Source organism: Lipophrys pholis, assembly GCF_963383615.2.
Source record: "Lipophrys pholis genome assembly, chromosome: 8".
NCBI lineage: Eukaryota > Metazoa > Chordata > Actinopteri > Blenniiformes > Blenniidae > Lipophrys > Lipophrys pholis.
In genome coordinates, this window is record NC_137630.1 from 30,150,249 (window position 1) to 30,171,341 (window position 21,093).

Genomic DNA, 21,093 nt, shown 5'->3' on the forward strand with positions numbered 1-21,093 from the left:
TTGCAGTGTCTACCCCCAACCCCCCAATCCCCCGCCCCCGCCTCCAAACCCGTCCTCTTACTTAAACAAACACATTTCCAAACGTGTGTTTTGCAGTGCGCATGAGTTATGGCTCTGGTTTGGCGAGATTAGCATGTGCGGGGTGCAGACGAAAGGGGATGCTGTGTTTCGAAGAGGAGTCCTTTGTTTTATTTATTTTTTGCAATGGCAATCAGTCAAGCTGTTTGGCTGCAGCGGCGGTTGGTGGTTGGAAGAGAGGCGTTTGCATATGAAATAATAGCCCTTTCTAATTAGAGGTAATACCATCCCGTGGTTTTCTCGAGGTGGAGGTGTTTTTTTGGCCCGGATCATTATAAGACTTTGAAAAGAGGGATTGTCCTCCACCCTCCGACCATCTGCTCGACAACGGAGCGGGTTTGCCACCATGAAGCTTAATAATTTAGGCGGAAAAAATTGTTTTGTGTACTGACCTAATGGCTTTGTTTTGGGAGGGCCGTTCTTGAAGACGTCCTTCAGTGCTCCTGCCGGCCCACGCTGTCAGTCTGAACCCTCCGAGCTGTCTTATCTGCCACTCTAATCTATTTATGTGAGTTTTTCCTCGGTGTTGGCTCGTCACTCTGTGTGGCACAGTGATTAGAGTAGCTGGAGGATGTAGGGCAGCCGTATGAATACATTTCCTCCACTCTCACACACTCATTTAGACTACAAGTCGGAGTTGAGCTGATGGATGGGATCGTTAGGCTGATAGGCAGATCGTGAAGGAAAGTGAGGATATTTGATTGCAGAATATCAGTGGAAGTAGTCCATGATTGAGTGCTGGCATATTCAAATCTCCAGAGTCATTCTTAGTCGTGGACAAAATCAGTTCTTTTTTTTTCTTTCATTGTGTGTATCTGTGGAAATGTCATGTCGCTCCCTCCGCCTCCTCTCCTCCAGCTCTGAAGAAGTGTACACATTTAATTTACAAATCACCTTTGCATATGTCCCTCGTGAGTATTTATACCTCGCCTGACCTCAGCTTTACCTTTGGGTGCATTTCCATTACAACAGCATAATTTAACAAAAAAAATTGAATTGTCAGTGCCTCACTGGAGGTGAAAGACAAGAAAATCCTTTTGAATCCGGCAGAAAAAATGGAAGAAAAACAAACTGTCCACACATCTTTGGAGAAAGTCAATCATGGAAGCTGTGTCTACTGCGACATAGTTCCCATTCTCCTGCTCCTCTTATCAATGACACACCGGGAGAGCTCCTTCAGCGGCCGGCTCACGACTGCATTTCTCGAGAGGTGACAATGGGCCGCCCTGGCATTTCCCCGGGGAGCCGTGTCAAAACATGATACCTCATGAAGCGGCCCGAGCTGCTGAAATGGCCTTCAGCTCAGCTCCAGCCACACAAACGTGGCAGACTGAGAGAGGCAGTGTGTCTTCAAGTAGCTGGTATTAGGCTGCAAAATGAAGCCCTGCTCACAGACTCTGTACATAATGGACATGTTGGGCTGTGGAGCGGCGCCCTCAGGGCCATTTGGAGCCCTCACAGAGGGCTCACAAACAGGGACTAGGGGAGGGGGGGGATTTATTCTTCTCTTAGAGATGGAGTAGAGGCTTAAACCCTGTGGAGCTCACAGAATGATCCTTATGTCTGTGGAAGCAAGTACCTTTGGACCGTTGGACGGAGAATCTGTCCGATTGGTTTTTATTACCGAAGAAAAGATGCGATTGTTAGCCCAGGGAGGTTTTTCTAAATTGGCTGGTTTAATCTTTTTACAGTTTATTGCACACACTGTCATTGTGCATAAGACTCTGTTCTTGTGCAGCGTTGCTTTTGTTTTTTGGTAAACCGCGGGAGTCTCCAGGCAGGTTTAAATGTTGATGTTGGAAAGCGCCAAGCTATCTGTTTTTGCTTTTTTTTTTTTTTGCTTTCAAAAACAGCTTTTACCTACTAAACTAACCCCGGATGCCAGCTAAAAATAGAGGCTTTGTGAGCACAGCTTTAGCAGAGGGAGAGAGTGGAGGGAAAAAAAAAAAAAAAACCCCGATGTGGTTACTCATCAGTGAATTGAAAAACAAGTGGAGCAGACAAGTGTCTTTGCCCTGCCAATGTGAACTAAAACAGAGAGGGCCTCTGAGAATAAAGCGCGCCATGATTGCACCAGGTAAGACAAAGCAGGCCGGGTGCAGAGACCACAGAGAATCCCTCATGGAGTGGCCTACCCCTCGCCTCCAGCTGAGCCTTTCATTGCGCTGTTGTTTCTAAAGAGAGGGGGGCTTGGATGGCAGCTTAGATTAGATAGCACTGAGTAATGGATTGGAGCTGACGAAAACCCGCTGCAGCCCGACATCGCCGCGGCTAGCATCCCCGCACCGCCCGGGATCTGGCTGGTTTACTCGGATCAATTCGAGTTGCCCTCATTGTTAATAACCCTGTGTATATTCACGCTAACATTGTTCCCCTCTAATCTGTATTCATGCGAGTATTTCATTCAATCCCTCCGCAAAGCCAGGCTAAATCCTTGCCAATCACATTTTGCTACTTCATAATTCTCCAATTGAATATGGCATGAATGATTTTTCTGTCTCCTTCCCGAAACTGAATGTATCACCATTTTGGTCATAGTGTGACATTTTTATTTATTTATTTTTTTTTACATTTCAATGCAAACTTGTCTCCATCCTGTATTTGCTTGCCTTGTGGGATGTTGTATAAGATACATACATTGTTTTTTTATTCATTTATAATCCAACATAATCAATTAATAAGAAAATTGGCAGGCTAAAAGAGGAAAGCGTAGAGCTTGATTACGCTGTATAGGTACTCAAGCAAAGCGTGGTAATTTGGATGTTTATCCTTCGACAGGTTTTGATTGAAAACTACAGAGATGAGCATGGATTTGGGTAAATGTGGGTGCGATTGGAATGAATAAAACATGGCTTTTTAAAAGGCTGCTCGGTCGACAGTGAGCAAGATGGGGAGAAAAAAAGCTGTTTAGTAACAGAAACCTGCTGTGTGGCCATTGTGGGGGATGATGTGTTAATCGAGCCACAAACTGTGTGGTTGTTCAGGCCAGAGGTCTCAGTTAAACAGGCACGGAAAAGAGAAATGTATTTGGAGCGGGGCCCCGCTGGCTGCCAGCCCTTGACTCCATTGCAGTAATGTAAATGGTGGATTAGGTGCCGTTAGTCGGAACCCCCTCAACCCCTCTCCAGCCACTTCCCCCCACCTTCTCTTTTCCATTAAGACAGCTGGTATCTTTCAAAGGGTCCTGGCCCAGTGATTGATGTGTAATAGCTTCAAGCCTCACCTGCCCCCTCACAACGTTATTCATCGGCCAGGCAGCCGGCGCTGCTTTCTACTAAGCACTTTGTTTCCCGAGTAGTGGGTGGAGAGCAGCCCCCCACCCCCATCTCACTTTCTCTTTCTTTTCCCTCTTGGCCATCAATGCATTATGACTTTTCATTGCCACAGCGTCGCTACTCCGAACTGACTCACTGCTTTTTTACTCACTCAATTTGTTCAACTTCAATTATCAGCTGCAAACGTCTCTGCCAGACAGCAACACATGCAGCACAGGCACTTTAACATGTTGCTAATCAGTCAGGTTCTTATACCTTGGAACCTCAACAGGTGCACATCCATGCAAAGAGTTTGTACCTATTAATCCTTAAAGTGACAGTCGCCTCTACGCGCCCATTTACACGTGAATGTTTTCAAGTGAAAACGCAAAACTTCCTTTGTGTTTTGAGTGTCTGTTAACGCGGCAATGGTGCTTGGGCCCGCTGAAAACTTGTTTGAGAATTGCTCCCATGGTGGAACTTTTTGAAAAAGCTATGTCTCCGTGGAAAATACGATTTTTCTGAAAAGGCTCGGACTCTTGTCTATTTGTGGATACAGGAAACGCTGCTACTGTGTAAGTGCACCGGCCGAAGTAAATAGTTCTTCTGCACATGTACAAGTAGATGGACAATAACAACAATGGCGGCCTCCAGAGTGTCATGACTCCCGGTCCTTATTCTCCTGGGACTTTGGTAGATTTACAGTTGAGTCACCTAATAGTGATTCTATGATGTAATATAAATTCATCTGTTCATATGAATATCCATCTACTCACCAGTATAATTGTTTATAGCGTATTATTCTCTGTTGCATTTCCAAAAACAAAAACCACACCCACCAGTGGCCCAAAATGATATTTACATCGTTTTCAGCGTTTCTGCCGTTTTCGTGTAAATGGGCACCGTTTTCAAATTGTTACCGTGTAAACGTGAAACGATGTGTTTTCACTTGAAGCGTTGTGTAAACGGGGCACACGTCCACAAGGTAATCGTAGATATAGAATTAGTAATGAGGCAGTTGTGTTAAGTGTCTCCAGATGTAAACTAATGGCACCTAGATTGCAAAGATACTTATGGAGGCTTATAACAGCCTCAGACATGAAAGCAGAATGGGTCAGCCCTCCATTTGCAACAGTTTAGAGACCTTGTTGGTTTCAGTGGAAGAGGCTTATGTTACTGATTAAAGGAGAGAAGTGGTGCTTAGCTCATACACAGATTCTGGCAGCCCGCAGGATTAGAGCAGTGCTATCAAATTGTACCTTCATGAATGGTTTCATGTACCTCGCACCTCTCCGACATGCTGCTGGTACGGCCACATGATCGTGGGGGGCGGGGGGGGGGGGTACATCATGCATTTTGGCACTGTAGTTTAGGTGTGTATCCTTGCCCGTTTTAACTCTCCGGAGCCCTTTTGCGTCTCCTGCACACGCTAATGTGCTCCTGTGTGTGTGTGTGTGTGTGTGTGTGTGTGTGTGTGTGTGTGTATATATATGGGCAGCCCAGCGGTCGCCGTGGTAACTCATCATTAGGTGATTAATGGGGCTGTGACGAGGCTGCAGTTTAATCAGGCCCGGTGTTTGTGTTGAAGCCGACGACAAGAGCAGCTGCCCTGTCGGTTAGTGTCTGCTCACGAGATGACAGCACCCGCTGCTGAGGAGTGCCGTTGTCGAGCGTGGCTCATTGTACGTGAGCGTGCGTGCGTGCGTGTGGTATTTGTACCTTCCACTTGCCTTCTATTCTTTCACCTCTCATTCATGCTGGTGATGTCAATAAATGCTCACCCCCTTTGCAGATTGTGTCAGTTTTGCTGGAGGTTGGTTTAGCTGCACCTGATTCTGGCTCAGTCCCTCCCTCCTATCTCCCTCTGCTGCCCTGCTATCACGGCCATGGTAACGCGCTGCTGATTGCCTGGTCTGATCTTGGCCTGATCTCTCTGGAGGCCATAATAACTATTTCTAGCTAATTTGTTGCAGTGGGGGAGGGGCGGGTGGGCTGTTAGTAAATGAGCAGCCTCCTTTGTAGGCAGTGTGTATGTCTGTGTGGTGTTGGTGCAGAGGCAGCATACTGCTTTAGCTTTGCCCACTTTAGTGCTCATGGAGGATTTCACAAGATTGCTGGTAGATGGGAGACGGTTGCTAAAAAGTGGCAGTGGACCGACTGACTCGGCTCTGTCCTCTCCCCCTTCCTAACCCAGTGGACTGCTATACACCCCCCCCCCCCCCCCCCCCCCCCCCCCCCCCCCCCAGAGCTGTCACTTCACATTAACACAACACTGACTGTCAGCCAGGGCAGAGGGCTGGGCCGGGGCGCAGTCCAGTAAGCTAGAACACACACACACACACACACACACACACACACACACACACACACACACACACACACACACACACACACACACACACACACACACACACACACACACACACACACACACACACACACACGCGCGCGCTCAGATGAGCAGAATTGAAGTTGGTGTCATTTTAAATGGTCTTTAGAGAAAGCGAGTCTGTTAACTCCGTCATCGAGCTGCACACTACGTCTTCCCCGTGGCCTTACAAACAGCTGAAAAACAAAACCGCTCGACACGATGTCTCAGAGGAGCTGCGTTGGCAGCGATCCCCATCTTTTAATACAGCGCTACTTTATTCAGTCATGACTTTCTCTTGAGCCTCTCGTGTTACAAACGCTGCACACGTTTCTGTTGTCTTTGCACAGTTTTCTGCTTTAGCCTCTAATAACTCTGTTTCAGCACCTCTCTGTAAGAATGGAAATATGTTTCAACAGGAAGCTGGAGAGCTCAGTTCTTTGATAAAGCTGCTCAGTGGTCTCCGGAGTATACTTGGTTGTGGAGGGGAGTGCCAACAATTACTGTGATGTTGAGAAGAGTCGGCACAGCTGCCTCTTTCCCAGCAACTTATCTCATATTGCAGTGACAAAAAAAAAAAAAAAAACCAAAGCATTTTGTTTAGGAAATGTAGCATCTCTATAGTTAAAAAAAGACTTTAGACCGGCTTCTACTAACTGTTTTCTTTTTCTTTTTACAGCTTTTCTGAAACACTGGGGTTGTTGGTGTGGCCAAATTTTCCCTGGATTTGACTGGTAAATTCAGAAGACTGAAGCCCAGGCTCACAGTCTACCTTTCACGGAGGCCCAGCCGTGAGAGGACTGAGGAAGGCACGTGGCGGATCATGACGGCCGACAAAGAGAAGGAACGGGAGAAAGAGCGGGACCGGGACAGAGACAGGGACCGGGACAAAAGAGAGGCCGGTAAGTCCCGCCGGCAGGACGGCGACCGAGGCGACCGGGAAAGCGAGAGCTCCAGGCCCCGGCGCAGTTGCACGCTAGAGGGCGGAGCCAAGAACTATGCAGAGAGCGAACACAGCGAGGACGAGGACAACGACAATGGTAGCACTGGCGGAGGCAGCGGCACGGCTGAGGAAGCCGGCAAGAAGGGCAAGAAGAAGATGCCCAAGAAGAAGTCGCGCTACGAGCGCACAGAGAACGGAGAAATCACGTCCTTCATCACAGAAGATGATGTTGTTTACAGACCTGGAGGTGAGTACTCGTCTTCGGCTCCTTACGTTGGCATTGTACATTTCTATAAAACACTGATATGCTGAACAATAGACCACATTGATCTGCAACAGAAGGAGCTGGTTCCCTCTAGTGGTCACAGTAATTATGACCTGATCAATAAAGGAAAAGTGGTGAACAATATAACAGAAGCTTTGAGGATGGTTAGATGGGTTTAACTATAGCTTGCACAACGTTTTCAAATCTGTACGCAAAACTTTTGTAGCATTTTCGTTGTTCGAAGTGCTCCGCCTCCGTGTAAATGGGGGATAGCGCAACTTTCTGAAAACACTCGGGCTACATCTCCTTATAGCCGGTGTAAACGCTGCTGCTGCGCACAACAACTTTAGTCAGTAGTTCTTCTGCACATGCTCAGGAGATGCACAATAAGAGCTGAGCAGCCTCCAGAGTGTCATGACTCCCAGTCCATATTCCATAGTCACCGTACAAACAATCCAACTTCTGTGTCCTCTGTCCATTAGAATGTCTGTTTACTCCCATTATTAATGGTTAGAGCGGATTGTTTTCTGCACACATTTGTGTGTGTGTTTGTGTGTGTGGTTTCAGTACAAAAACAGCACCCACTAGTGGCCCAACGTTTCTGTGAAAACGGACCTTACTGTCAACGTTTGTTTTAAAAATTATGTCGTGTGAACGTAAAACTTCTCTGAAATTAAAATGCAAAAACAAAGCATTTCCACTACAAACGCTGTGGCGTAAACGGAGTCTGAATCATGCATCCTTTTTTAAAATTATTAATGTATTTGTACCTGCCTTCACCCAAAGCTCTGAAAGGCTCCAGAAACCCTGAACAGGATAAAGAACATAATCATGGATGGATGGATTGTCTTTTTCTAAATTCTGAATACTTAGATTTTGCCGATCATTGGTTGATTTGTGTGCTGTTGAAGAGAAGAAGAAAATAATCTCAGTGAGCTATCTGAGTATCGCAGGTTTTCCAAAGTAGCAGAAGTACTCCCCTCAGGCTCCAAGCTGATGCATCTCACAATCATTTCCAAGTTGACCCACTCTGAGCTTTGTCTTGAGCTTAGTCAATAAAGCAAAGTGGCACTTGACGAGATGATGCGATTGTGACGACGGCCACAATAATGATTTCATTGTGACACCATCTGACTGTCTGAAAATCTGCTGCCTCCTCCCGGGGCCAGGAGGCACTCCGGTTTCCTGGAGAGGTTTCTGAGCCGCGGCACAATGTCTTGATTATGTCAGATGAATGAGGACAAAAAGAGGACCAACCTTTTCCGCAGCTGTAAACATGGCCTCTCTTTCACCTACTGTTTATAAATTGCCTGTATTAGAGGAAGGAATGTCAACACTCGCTGGCGGAAGGAAGCCAGGCCAGCTAGTCGTGTGTGTGTGTGTGTGTGTGTGTGTGTGTGTGTGTGTGTGTGTGTGTGTGTGTGTGTGTGTGTGTGTGTGTGTGTGTGTGTGTGTGTGTGTGTGTGTGTGTGTGTGTGTGTGTGTGTGTGTGTGTGTGTGTGTGTGTGTGTGTGTGTGTGTGTGTGTGTGTGTGTGTGTGTGTGTGTGTGTGTGTGTGTGTGTGTGTGTGTCGTCTACTCTCTCTCCCCCTCTCTCTCCTGCTCTCTGCTTCCTGCCCTTGCTACTAAATCATTGCCGCCATGTCTTTTCATTTATCTAGGAGCTAGCAAAAGGTCAAGTAGTGGAGGAGGGGGGGGGGCACATTGCTCTGGTTCTTAATGGGAAGAGGTTGGGAATTACACTCACTGTTAGAGCTTACTACACATATTCATCTGCACACTTGCACAGCCCTCCTGTTTTCTTTCGTACTACTAAATAGATTCCTTTTGAGGAGGTGGTGTGAAACAACCAGACGGCCTCACCAGACTCTTTCAGACTCGCTTCATCTCATCAAATATACAGTAGAGGCACTGGACCTGAGCCCTGTTGTTGCTTTCTTCATTTTTGTCTCTAACACTCAAGACCTTTTTTTTTTACTGTTTAATAGAGAGAGCAGCAGTGCTGTGTCTCCTAGTCAGCCATGCCAGGTACCGGGTGAGAGGGCCTCAAAAGCCGGAAGCAGTCAGTTACATCGATGAAACATTCAAAAGGCATATAAACAAAGTCGACCGTCTCAGTGGATTAACCCTGCCGAATATTTATACAGCCACATCCGAGCGAACGGCGCAGCCGGTGTCTGGGCGACGGGGGATATTTATGTTTCCTGTCTTCGTTCTCAATTAGTTTGACGGGTCTAGAGTGGCCTGAATGTCACAGCCTGCTCCCAGCGAGTAGACCAGAGTCGTTTCAGATTGGTTCAGATTAGGAGTGAGCTGCAACTGCGTGGTGGCGGCTCGGCATCTGTACACTCATTTGTAATTTGCCTCCTATTGTCAACATGGAAGATCCACCTCCTCCTCAGCAACTGACTTCCTGCTGTCCCCTTTGCTTATTGTTCGAGTAATAGTGTGTGTGTGTGTGTGTGTGTGTGTGTGTGTGTGTGTGTGTGTGTGTGTGTGTGTGTGTGTGTGTGTGTGTGTGTGTGTGTGTGTGTGTGTGTGTGTGTGTGTGTGTGTGTGTGTGTGTGTGTGTGTGTGTGTGTGTGTGTGTGTGTGTGTGTGTGTGTGTGTGTGTGTGTGTGTGTGTGTGTGTGTGTGTGTGTGTGTGTGTGTGTGTGTGTGTGTGTGTTCCTTCTCCTGCGTGGTCATTGGGAGCAGCCTTTTCGCAATCAGATTTGATGTGTGCAGCTTAGGCAGGCACAAAGCCTGCGATGGATTATGCTTTACTAAATGTTAAATCCCTTTATAGCCGTCTAGTGACACACAATATGTAAAACTGACCACCCTCAGAGAGGGGGATTTGTGCCGCCCCAGACATGAGGAGAGCCAGATTGTGATGGAGAGCGGAATAGTAGCCCAAGGAAATCGTGAACCACAATACTGTTTTGATTGCTTTTGTCACAGCGAGCTTTAGCAACATAGGGCCCCCGTGTCCTCACATGAGAAATAACGGGTAAGCCAGTATTGAAAGCATCTCCACTCTGTCTTTAGCTACCTTCCAATCTCTCTGCTTAGCCTTTCTATCCCTTGAAGATGCGTTCAGGCGGCTTAGTGCACATCGATTGGATGGGGAAGGGTAGACTGGGGAGTGCAGCCGGCCAGTAGGTTTGCCCGCAGCAGTGTGTGTCTAGGTGTGTGCGCGCACTGTTGGCCAGGGGACTCTGTCCTGGTCCATTTGTATGGTCGGCTGATGGGGTGAACGGCCCAATGCCGGGCGAGCAGACATGCCGAATCGATCTGTGCCCTGTGGCTGAGCCCCCCCCCCCCCCAATTCCCCGGGCCCAGCCTGACACCTCCAGAGTCTGTTCTCCACACTCCCCCACCTCCCCCAACCGAGATTATAGATCCCCCCTCTAGAGATTATACACACTGCCATGGGGGATCAATAGGAGACACCTAGAAGCATGGAGACACACAAAAACCCATCAGAACCCACACGTACACCGGCAGCGCCGATAACCAGCAGTCAAGTACTGTAACACATATACATATATATATATATATATATATATATAATATATAAGGCACACTCTTAACAGTAGTGGACACGGTTCCTATCTCTGACAGGCACACTCCAGCTCAGATCCACATTCGGGACAACCACAGTGTGCTCCTCTGCAGCGGGACTCTAGCTTCCCCCCTTCATCCTCACCACCTTTTAAAATGGAGCGTGCTAATGGAAACCACCTGCCACGACATCAACGCACCGAGAACGAGACTCCGTTAATTTTAGTAACGTCATCTTGGAAAGCGATGGATCTGTGTAGTGAGGGAAGAGTGCAGTACAAAAAGATTGCAGGCTAGACTTAAGAAAAAAGTGTGTGTGTGTGTGTGTGTGTGTGTGTGTGTGTGTGTGTGTGTGTGTGTGTGTGTGTGTGTGTGTGTGTGTGTGTGTGTGTGTGTGTGTGTGTGTGTGTGTGTGTGTGTGTGTGTGTGTGTGTGTGTGTGTGTGTGTGTGTGTGTGTGTGTGTGTGTGTGTGTGTGTGTGTGTGTGTGTGTGTGTGTGTGTGTGTGTGTGTGTGTGTGTGTTGAGGGAGTTGTTGATGTAGACAGCTGGCGCTTCTTGCTGCAGCCGCCACAGAGCCCTGGGGGAGGGTGTTTGTGTGTGTCACTTTATGTGTCATCTGCATACACAGCGAGACTGTATCTGACATACAAACACACACAAGTGGATAACCAGACCTCCTCCTCCTCCTCCTCCTCCTCCTCCTCCTCCTCCTCCTCCTCAAAGTTTGGACCGAGTGTTTGGCAGCTGCACAAACCTGCCGTGCTCTGTGTGTGTGTGTTTGGACATTTTCTTTCACATTTCTTTGTGAAGCAGAGTAATATTGATGCTGACATTGTGTTTGTATAAGAGAAAGAATTCTTCACTTTGTGTATAGGCCGGCAGTGGCAGGTTCCTGTTAAGTCTTAACCTAACCTCAGGTACTTTCCTTTTAATGATTTTTTTACTGTCAAAATGATGCTGAATACTAAAGAAATGAATTGGAAAAACAAGTTAAAATCAAACTCACACTCGTATTCACAATCTTCTGAAATGAAAACAATATCCTCATGAACAAATGGCAGAAAAGGGTCCGGAGCATTCTGAAAATACATCAATACTTGAGTTCAGATATGGTTACGTCGCTAAAATTGTACAAGTAACGGGTATGTTGTGACAATGAAGTCCATAAAAAGGTTGTTGTTTTTTTTTTAGCACACAGATTCAAAGCTGGAAGTTTCTCCGTTAAAGGACGAACTATTAAGCTTTAAATTCAAAATGTGCCTGGACTTAACTGCAGCCTGTAAAGCCGGCCCACAAGGGGCTCCAATCTTTCCAAACTACCAAGCAAATTGTAAAAAACTTTTTTTTTTTTCCAAAGAAAACATTATACAAATTTAATATCATCATTTCGTTTCCATGAAGCTGCGATGGAAGATAGCAAGCTAGCGTTAGCCTCAAAGCCATGTTGTCAGGGTGTAAAGACATGCTTCATACAACAGCTATAGGAGAAAGTTCTTTTGGATATTTCCACGGTATTTTGCACCAGAACGTTTCACTGAAATTACTTTGTTGAGGTTGCAGTCATTTTCCATTGTAATTGGGTTTTTTGTTAGTTTTTTTGCATAGAGAGAGAGAGACATTTTCATCACAACAACAAAGACAAAGTTTAAATTTAAAGCTTATTGAGGCACTATTTTCCCAGTATGCGCCACTCAAGATGAAATTGGGATGTATTTCGACACTCCGGTTGGATATTGTGCTTAACTATGAGTAAAATAATCTTCTTTCCTGATAAATGCATATATCTTCAACATAATGCTTAATAACAGCAGTATGAATATTTGGAATATTGTTTCTTTCACCACTGGTCGTGTAACCTGTTTATCGAAGAGAAATACACATAAATATTCACTATTCAGTTGTGCTTTCCTTTGAATGTCATCACCTTGCCGTCTTTTTGTAGAATGCTGTGACTCGGTAAACGCTGACCAGCTATTCAAGAGCCAAACAACAGACACATTAGCGTGGCTCATCGTCGCCGCTCCAAAGACTCTCTTTCCGACCGTTTTCTGTTCCCAGTCCAGCTAATAAGAGGAACAAGACCTCGGAGTGATTTCATCCCGAAACATAGCGACGTGAATGTGTAGCCTGTCGCTAACTGAACAGATCTATTTTTAAAAAGCCCTCTCTGCTCTCCCGTCTCCCCCCACGCTAGAGACTCTGGGAAAAGGGCTTTTTAGTGAAATCCAACCACCTGCCGACTGCTAAATGAGAAAGCGTGGGCTAGCCGAGAGGGAGGGGAGGGGAGGGGGGGGAGGGGAGGTGTTGTCAAAGAGCCTCTGTTCTCCCCGAGGAGCTCAGTCAGCTGTAGGCCTGCCCTATTGTGGAGAGCTGATGGTATCGCTTGCCAGGTATTTCCCACTGCTTTTCCTGCTCGGAGAAGAATGGAGACTTGTTGGGCTGGTGGGGGGGGGGGAAGAGGAGAGCGGAAGGAAAGTTGAGGAAGAATGAAGTGACCGTGTGCCTTCAGGTCCCACTGTCAACGCCGTCCCCACCAGCAGGAAGTGACGGGCTGGTGTCCAGCGCTCCAGGCCTCCAACGCCCCTCTGCTTCCATCACTACTTATTTAAAGCTCCGTTTACACGACAACGCTGCTCAAACTTTCAGAAAACTGCTCCGTAGATGGAACTTTTTAAAAATGCTCGAGCTCTGTCTCCTTGGAAACGGAAGAAATGCTGCTACTGCGCATTCACACCACGGCTGCAGTAGATAGTTGTTCTGCACATGCTCAGTTGAAGGACAAAAACTGCCATTGTTTTACTTTGACAGTCACCGTAATAACATTCCAACTTGGTCGTCTTTACCCTTATTGTTAGTGTTTAGAGCGTGTTGTTTTCCGCGCACGTTTGTGGCTTCATTCCAAAAACAACCAACAGCGCCAACTTGTGGCCTGGCATGTTAACTGCATCATTTGCAGAATTTCTCATTTTCACTCGAAACGATGTCCTGTAAACTAGTCCGACTAGACTCCAGAGCTTTACTACTGTGCGTGTGCGTGTGCGTGTGCGTGTGTGTGTGTGTGCTCTGCACCACTTTAAACAATGCCGTTAACTCTTCCCACCTGCGATCGCAGCTTCACCAAACACTCCTCCTTCTATTACCCAGCCTGCATCCTGAAAACATGCACCTCCTTCCCTCTCCCCGCCGCTTCACTGTTTACCCAACACTGGCATCCACCACAGTGTTCACAATGTGACTTTCCCCATTGTTGCTGGCTCGTGAAAGAAAGCCAATATGATATGATGGAAGAACTCCTCCTCCTCCACCTCCTCCTCCTCCTCCTCCACGCTGGAATGCTGCAGCAAATTAAACAGCGTTTTATTATTTGCTAGATAGAGAGAGCGTAGGACATGGTTCTCTTGCTGAGGTGAGGTGTGTTTTAGATTAGACATGCTTGGCAGCCATAAGAGAATGGCTGGCTGAACAATGAACTGCAGCTGAAAAAAAAAAAAAAAAGACTCCCGAGTGTTTGTGTGTGCGTGTCACGAGGTGACGGCATCGAGTCCTCGCTCGCTGGAGCTCGGCAGCGACAGTGTAATGGGAGAAACAATGACCACCGGGTATCAGGTTTCAGTGGAGGAGCTGCACTCAGTAGCTTCATGATTATCTCGCTCTTGTCGAAATATTGAACTCCCCCGCTCCGTCTGGGTTTTTCTTTTCTTTTTTTTTGGTGGGGTGGTGAGGTGGGGAGTCAGCAGCCGATTGTGCAAAGAACCTGAGTGAGAAGAAGATATGAGAGTAGCACATACATCCATCCAGCTAGCACACACGTCAGTCCTTAAAAAAAAAACAAAAAAAAAAACTGCCCATCCCCCCACACGGACCCTCACCAGTCAAACCCCCTCGTCCCTCCCCTTTCCACTCCTCCACTTGAGCGAGGAGACCCACTTCCAAACACAAAATGGCAGGAATGTTTAACAAGCCAGGCAGACCCCGGAGGAACAGCATGGACACCCCCACCCACCCACCCCACCCCCCATCCCGCCTCCCACATTTACCCCACACTGCCCTCTTTTCCACTCAAATAGCAGAGTCTGAAGTGTTAACTTGGATTTAACTTTCACATTCATTGAGATTCGTGTTATAGTCGCTTTCAGAGAAATGCCCTTGAGGTAGTAGACTTTTAGTGCCCAGGATGAATTCCAAATGTGCTTTTGACGTTCGAAGAATAGACTCGCTGGCTGTCTGTGAATGATTAAACTAGATCCCTGTCTCTTTTTCTTTTCTTCCTTTTTTTTCTTCTCCTCCTCTCCTACCCACACTCACCACCTATCTCTTTCACTGGCTGGCTGTTCTGTACGGCTGTTGATGTTCTCGCCGTGGAAACACGCAGATCTGGCCTCTCTAAATGAACGTGCCTCCGAGGTGAGGGGACACTAAACCCTAATTCCCCCAATTTGACTCCGCCGAAACATGTCATCTCATTCAGATTAGTCTCTTTTGTTCTCTGCACCGCACACACACACACACACACACACACACACACACACACACACACACACACACACACACACACACACACACACACACACACACACACACACACACACACACACACACAATAGCACTGATGGATATTTTCATTCATGTTATCTTGTAAATGACTTCCAGGGATGGTGTAGAGGAGGGAGGGAGGGAGGAAGGGGGAGGGGGAGTGAGAGAGATATAATGCGTCACTCAGACCCAGCCAGGACAATACCCCCTCCTCCAATCACCCACCCCCCACCCTTCCCTAGAACAGCTCATTCAGCCCACAGCAGATAACAAGCCCACCCTGGGGTTACACATAAAAACACACTCTCTTTCTCTCTCTCACACACACACCCTTTCAAAAAAACAAAAACAAAGCCCATGATGTCAGAGGCGCACTTGTACACACAAATCCCTCTACAAATGGTATCTCGGGTGTCAGAGCCATTTAATATCTGTGCCACCTCTTTTTGTTCCCCCCCCCCTCTGAAGCGGTAAGATAAAGCACAGCCAGATCGATAACTCTGTTGACACAAACAAATAAATAGGAGATGATGGCGGAGTCAGTCATCTCGCCTTTTGTCTGTGTGGATCTGCTCCCAGCCGCTCAGCGTGGAAAGAGCGTTGTCTGTATGAATCCAGGCTAATAGAACTGTAGGATATGGTCTTATTTACCGTGTTTGTGTGTGTGTATGCAGTGTGTGTGTGCAGTGATGGCCGCTGCCACACTCCACTGCACCATACGGGAGGCTAAGCTGCCCCGGAGCAGCACACACAGCTTGTTATTCTGCTTCCCTCTGAATAGAAGGTCATTCTGTGAGTGATCTTGTTTTTTTTTTTTTTTTTTTTTTTTTTTTGTTCCCCAATCAATTAAAGTCAATGGCGTTTGATTGGTCTGCCTGTTGAGCAAGTCAGAACTTCTGTTTTACAGGATAGTATATCAACCAAAATAAACCCGCTTTTTTCTCTCGCTCTCCCAGTTTGTTCGCACCTTCGCCTTTGTGTTTCGCCTCAGAGCCAGAGGTGACTATTATGCTAATTTGACTTTTGTGAATTCAAAATCGGCCTTTTCTTTAATAATTCTGACACCTGGCTGTTTCTGGAAAGCGCCGTGCCGGGCTTGGCTGTAACCATTAGCCACGTCCTCCGCCCTCCCCCCTCCCTCCTCCCGCTTTTCTTTCTGTGTGTTTTTTGTCCTCTGCAGCGTGAATGTTTTTGTTAAGGAGATGAGAGTTCATGACCTGGCCATACCACCAGTCACATTCAATTTAACAACACAGCCGGCCAGGGCCACCTCCTCACACACAGTGTGAAGGGACTGCTTTGATGCTTGTCAGGGTTATGTAATTAAGCAGCATTTGAGGGGGAAGAAAAAAAAAAAATAGGACAGAAAGTGGATTTCAGGCTAACGAGACACGCAGCGTCTATGTGTAGTTGTCATTTGTAGCAGCAAGTTGCTGTGATGGCTCCAGAGTGGGATGAGGTTAAAGCCAGCATTGCTCACTGGTGTATAAATGGAGTGGAACAATAACATAATTCCCCTAGGGCGTAATGTTTGCTTTGGAAAGGCAACCTTGTAGCGCTCCAAAAGTCCTTAATCCTATTACTCGCATTCCAATTGAATTTGACTCAAGGAGAAAAATGTCTTTTCTGCAGAGGTAACAGCACACAAAATAATATATTACCGAGGCTGGCTTCTTAGAAACATGAAAGCTCCGAGTAGTGTGAACATTTTCTTTAAAACCTTTTTTTCCCCTCCCTTTTCTCTCTTGCAGATTGTGTGTACATCGAGAGTCGACGGCCCAACACTCCTTACTTCATTTGTAGCATTCAGGATTTCAAACTGGTGAGTACATTTATATATTTGTTGTTGGTTTTTGGGTTGTTTTTTTTTTACTTCCTGTTGGTCTGTGTCCTCCGAGTGTCCCTGCTGGGCCGTCCACACACTCATACTGGAAGAGATGAGACTGAGGCCTCGTTTACGTAACGTTTTCAAGTGAAAATGCAGAACTATTATAGCATTTTGGATGCTACGGAGCCGCTGAAAACACAAAGGTGCGAAGATAACTATTCTAGGCGCGTGTTTTTTTGTTTGTTTGTTTTTCTTTAATCTTCTGCCAGATTTTGGGCATAACTAGTCCCAACAGACAGTTATGCGTCAAAACTATACTCAAATAATGCTGAAAATTCAGGAAAAATGGGCTGTGACTTTAGTTAACTATTTGGTAAACCGTTTCCACATAAATCGCCAGAAAACTGCAAAACTATTTGCCATTAAAAGCCGATGGGATTTTGGTGAAAATGGGAGCACGTACACGGAAAGACCGTCAAAATGTATGGAAAATTTTGCACATACATTTTTTCTTGTACCGTATTGTTCTCTGCACGCATGTGTGTGGTTTCATTATTTATTTCTTTTACCCAACACCACCCACTAGTGGCCCAACACGAAAACTACATCATTTTCAGCATTTTTGCCATTTCCTGTGGAAACTGCGTTTACAAGGCAACCTTTTCAAAATGATGGCAAAGTGTTTCTGGAACAAAAAGCAAACAATGTTTTCACTTGACGTCTAAACGAGGCTGAAGTCCGGCAGGTTGCTCGGGGCTGCGTGGACGCGACCACCCCAGATTCTCATGAGAGAATAATGTCGACCCTGATAGATGTAATCTGACTGTTAAATGATTTTATGAACTAGAGTTTGTTGTGTGGACCATTAAAAGCTCCTGCGGGACTTGGCCTTGAATACCGTCCACCCCTGTGATCCAGCGGCAGTGTAATAATGCTTGTAATTGAAATATAGATGTTTGTCGATGCTCTTAATTGATTTAATGAAGGAGACCTTCACCGGTTTCCAATTGATTTTGTTTACAACCTAATGTGGCCAGATTGCCTCTTTCGCTGAATAAAGAAAGGAATTAGTTTTTAATTTGCCAGCGGAAAACGGGCTGATTCATTGGGCTCGGAGGTGCTGCTTGTTTTCTCAGCAACAGGAAACTCAAAATGTGTCTCGCACACAAATACACACACGATTGATTTTTGTCCCACTGTATTCTGCCTGCTTGAAGCCTCGGAGTTCACCGACAACAGCTCTGTCTTTGTTCATGCAGATGATAAAAGAGCGCCACACTGTTGTGCGAGAGACGCTGCGACTCTGCTACACTGTAATCGACTCTAATGCTTCTCGTAATCACGATCCTCTTGACTGCGGGTCACACAGAGTTTCCCTTTTGGGTGGCTGTGTTTATACACCACCGGTTTCAACCGTGTTGGCTTTGCTTTTCAAAAGGTCAGTGCACCTCAACAGGTGCCGCTCCCGGTCGTGGGAATTTGCAGGTTTCAAGTTGTACAAGTAGGATTTTGCCGATGAGGCCTGAAATGGATTACACAGCAGAACGTGATGTTTTTCTTAGTCGTCTTTTGTCAAGAGTTTCAAACTGTCTGGGACGAAAGGGGAACACAGTACTGTGGCTGCCACTTGATGAGCTAAAACCAAAGCAATGTGTGATTCATGGGTCAGTGTGACCAAAGAAAGCCCCCGTCTCTGTTTGCTGAAGGGAGTTTTGCCTGCTTCATACCAGACTGGTGGTCTCAGAATACAATAACAATAATGGCAGCTTCCAGAGTGTTATGACTTCCCGTCTTTTTTTCTCCTGGGACTTTGTAGTTTTACAGTTGAGTGTAATCCATAACAATCCAACCTGTTCGTCTGTCCATATACCCCCATTCTTAATGTTTATAGTGTATTGTCCTCTGCGCAAATAGGGTTTCATTGCAAGAACAAACAGCTCCCACTAGTGGCAACATGAATACTGCATCGTTTTCTGTGTTTCAGTGTAATCAGACATCGTTTTCAAAACATTGCTGTTTAAATGCAAGAACTTTTCTGGAAACAAAAACGATGCGTTTTCATTTGAAGCGCTGTGTAGATGGGGCTGTAGATGCCAGACACGCACACTGCTCAGGTGTGTACGTGTGAGTGTACGTGTGAGTGCACGTGTGAGTGCACGTGTACTCTGTAACTCTATGAAAGTGTATCAACATAAGTTATAAATGTAAAATGTGGTTTTGTTTTATTGCTACAATGAGGCGCCTCCTTCAGGGTCAACAGAGTTTTATGTCCGTCTCTTAAAATCAAGTGAATGAAAACATGACCGAATAGAGTGAATTAAAGATTCCAAATGCTGATGGAAGATGAAACTACGTCCCCTGTGGACTTGAGTCCCACTACAAGGTCAAAAGCTAATGAATGCCTAGGCGGCATGGAAGGATGCTGGAAGGCTTTTCGTTTTGAGCGCCTCACTTTGAAATGCAGCATCTTAATTTAAAAAAAAAGAAAATTCCCCCTCTTGTCATGATGTTACAAACGCAGTCTTGTTAAAAAAAAAAACATGTACGCTTCATAATTAGCGCTCGTAGACGACAGGAGCCGTCTGTTGGATCGTCACTGACCTGAAACAAACCCGTGTTGCTTGCTGCACCTGTGCTCCCGTGTCGTCTGCTGCTAACTCTGGTCGATGCTGGTCTGGAATTAGTGAGACTAAACATACACACACACACACACACACACACACACACACACACTAGTAGCGAGAACTGAAATGAATGTAATAACCTTCTGACGACATTAACCTCGTGTATTAAATGTACAGCGGCGTGTTGTTTTGTGTCGGAGGGGTTGTGGGTGAGCTGCGGGCCCACAGCAGCGGGGACTTTAATCGGATTGCTGCGAGAGAGTGCTGAGGTCGGCAGGAAGTCCTTCTTATGCTCTCGTGCACATGCGCAGACTGGCATGAAGGAAAGAAAGAAAAAAAAAAATCCTCGATTAAGAGCGCCCAAAGAGGCCCGGGGCAGACAGTGGCAATCGTCCCGGGAGGGAGAAGCTGGCTGCAGTAGTTAACCTCTCTCTGCCCGTCCATCCGTAATGACTGACCAGGCGTCTGCGTGGCTCTTATGTGTGTGTGAGCAAATTGCACATTGTCTTTCTATGGCTGTTGTTTTTTTTTTTAAGTCTTGTCACAGGGATTGCAAAGCACAAAAGCCTGCTCCCACTCTAAAAACTCATAATCTCTTATTTAGTAGTCCAGCAAAATCCTCTTTTAGGATGATGGCTGATTTGGGTTGTAATTGCTTGTGGTGGTATAAACGACCATCCACTCCACTCACTCCTCTTTTTTTTTTTTTTTTTTTTTGTAATCTCACTCGTTTAACTTTCTACACGATGGTAAAAAAAAAGAGGGACGTTTTGAGATTCATGCCAGTGAACCGCACATTAGGCATCATTGTCTTTACTTCCTCCCACCCCCATGCTTCCTTGCTGCAGAACTTATCGATTGACACACACACACACACACACCCCCACCTCCACCCTCCGAGAGCTGGAACGGGCCTTTGGAGGCGTAGCAGAGTGGGAGGAAATTTTATTGGTCCTGAACCAAACAACCTCATCAATATTGCCCCTCTTGCACCCTTCGCCTTTTTTCTACCCCCACCCCACCCCTCCTCTCACTCTCCCCTCCCTCAGTCTTTAGGCTGTAACAGTCTCACTTGTGTACTTTATCTAATGACCTGTGAATCCAATTAGTGGCGTGTAGAAATCCTGACTGCTGCCATCAATCTCTCCTTGCATGGAGAAGAACAAAGATTGAAGCCCGCCTCTCCGTCTCCTCTTATCTGCTCTTATCTTTCTGCTGCGGCGTATCCTCACCGAGCGTGAGCCTCATCTTGTTGGACGAACGTCCTTGTTGGTTCAGTACACACATACACTCACACACACACACACACACACTCACACACATATGCGTACAGTCATTCAGCAATAACACATGCACGAAGAAAAGAAAAAAAAAATCCATTTTACAGCATTATTGGGGTCATTCTAGGCTCGGAGGACAATCATTTTCCCCTCGCTTGTTTGCTCAACAGTGGCGTCTGCGGTGCCCGCTGCAACCTCTTTGACACATTGATCCAGCCGTATAGATTTCAGTTCCTGCCTTCCTCCTAAAATGTCTGCCCAGACACAGTGATGACCAGCAGGTGGCCATTTTATACCAAACGAGGAGTGGACACATGGGGAGCTGTGGAAAACTAACCACTGTTGTTTAATAATTCTTTGAAATGGAAATGGAT

General features: G+C 46.4%; 1 protein-coding gene across 2 annotated transcripts in view; it reads left to right on the plus strand.

The window, feature by feature from the left end:
- Positions 1–6,523: 6,523 nt before the first annotated feature.
- Positions 6,524–21,093, plus strand: part of rerea (arginine-glutamic acid dipeptide (RE) repeats a) — a gene marked incomplete at its 5' end in the record, with an annotated part of 74,948 nt that continues 60,378 nt past the window's right edge. For both annotated transcript variants that reach the window (XM_080469314.1, XM_080469315.1), the window contains 2 exons: positions 6,524–6,890; positions 16,739–16,809. In XM_080469314.1, coding sequence (XP_080325440.1) covers positions 6,524–6,890; positions 16,739–16,809 — 438 coding nt within the window. The remainder of the gene's footprint in view (positions 6,891–16,738; positions 16,810–21,093) is intronic.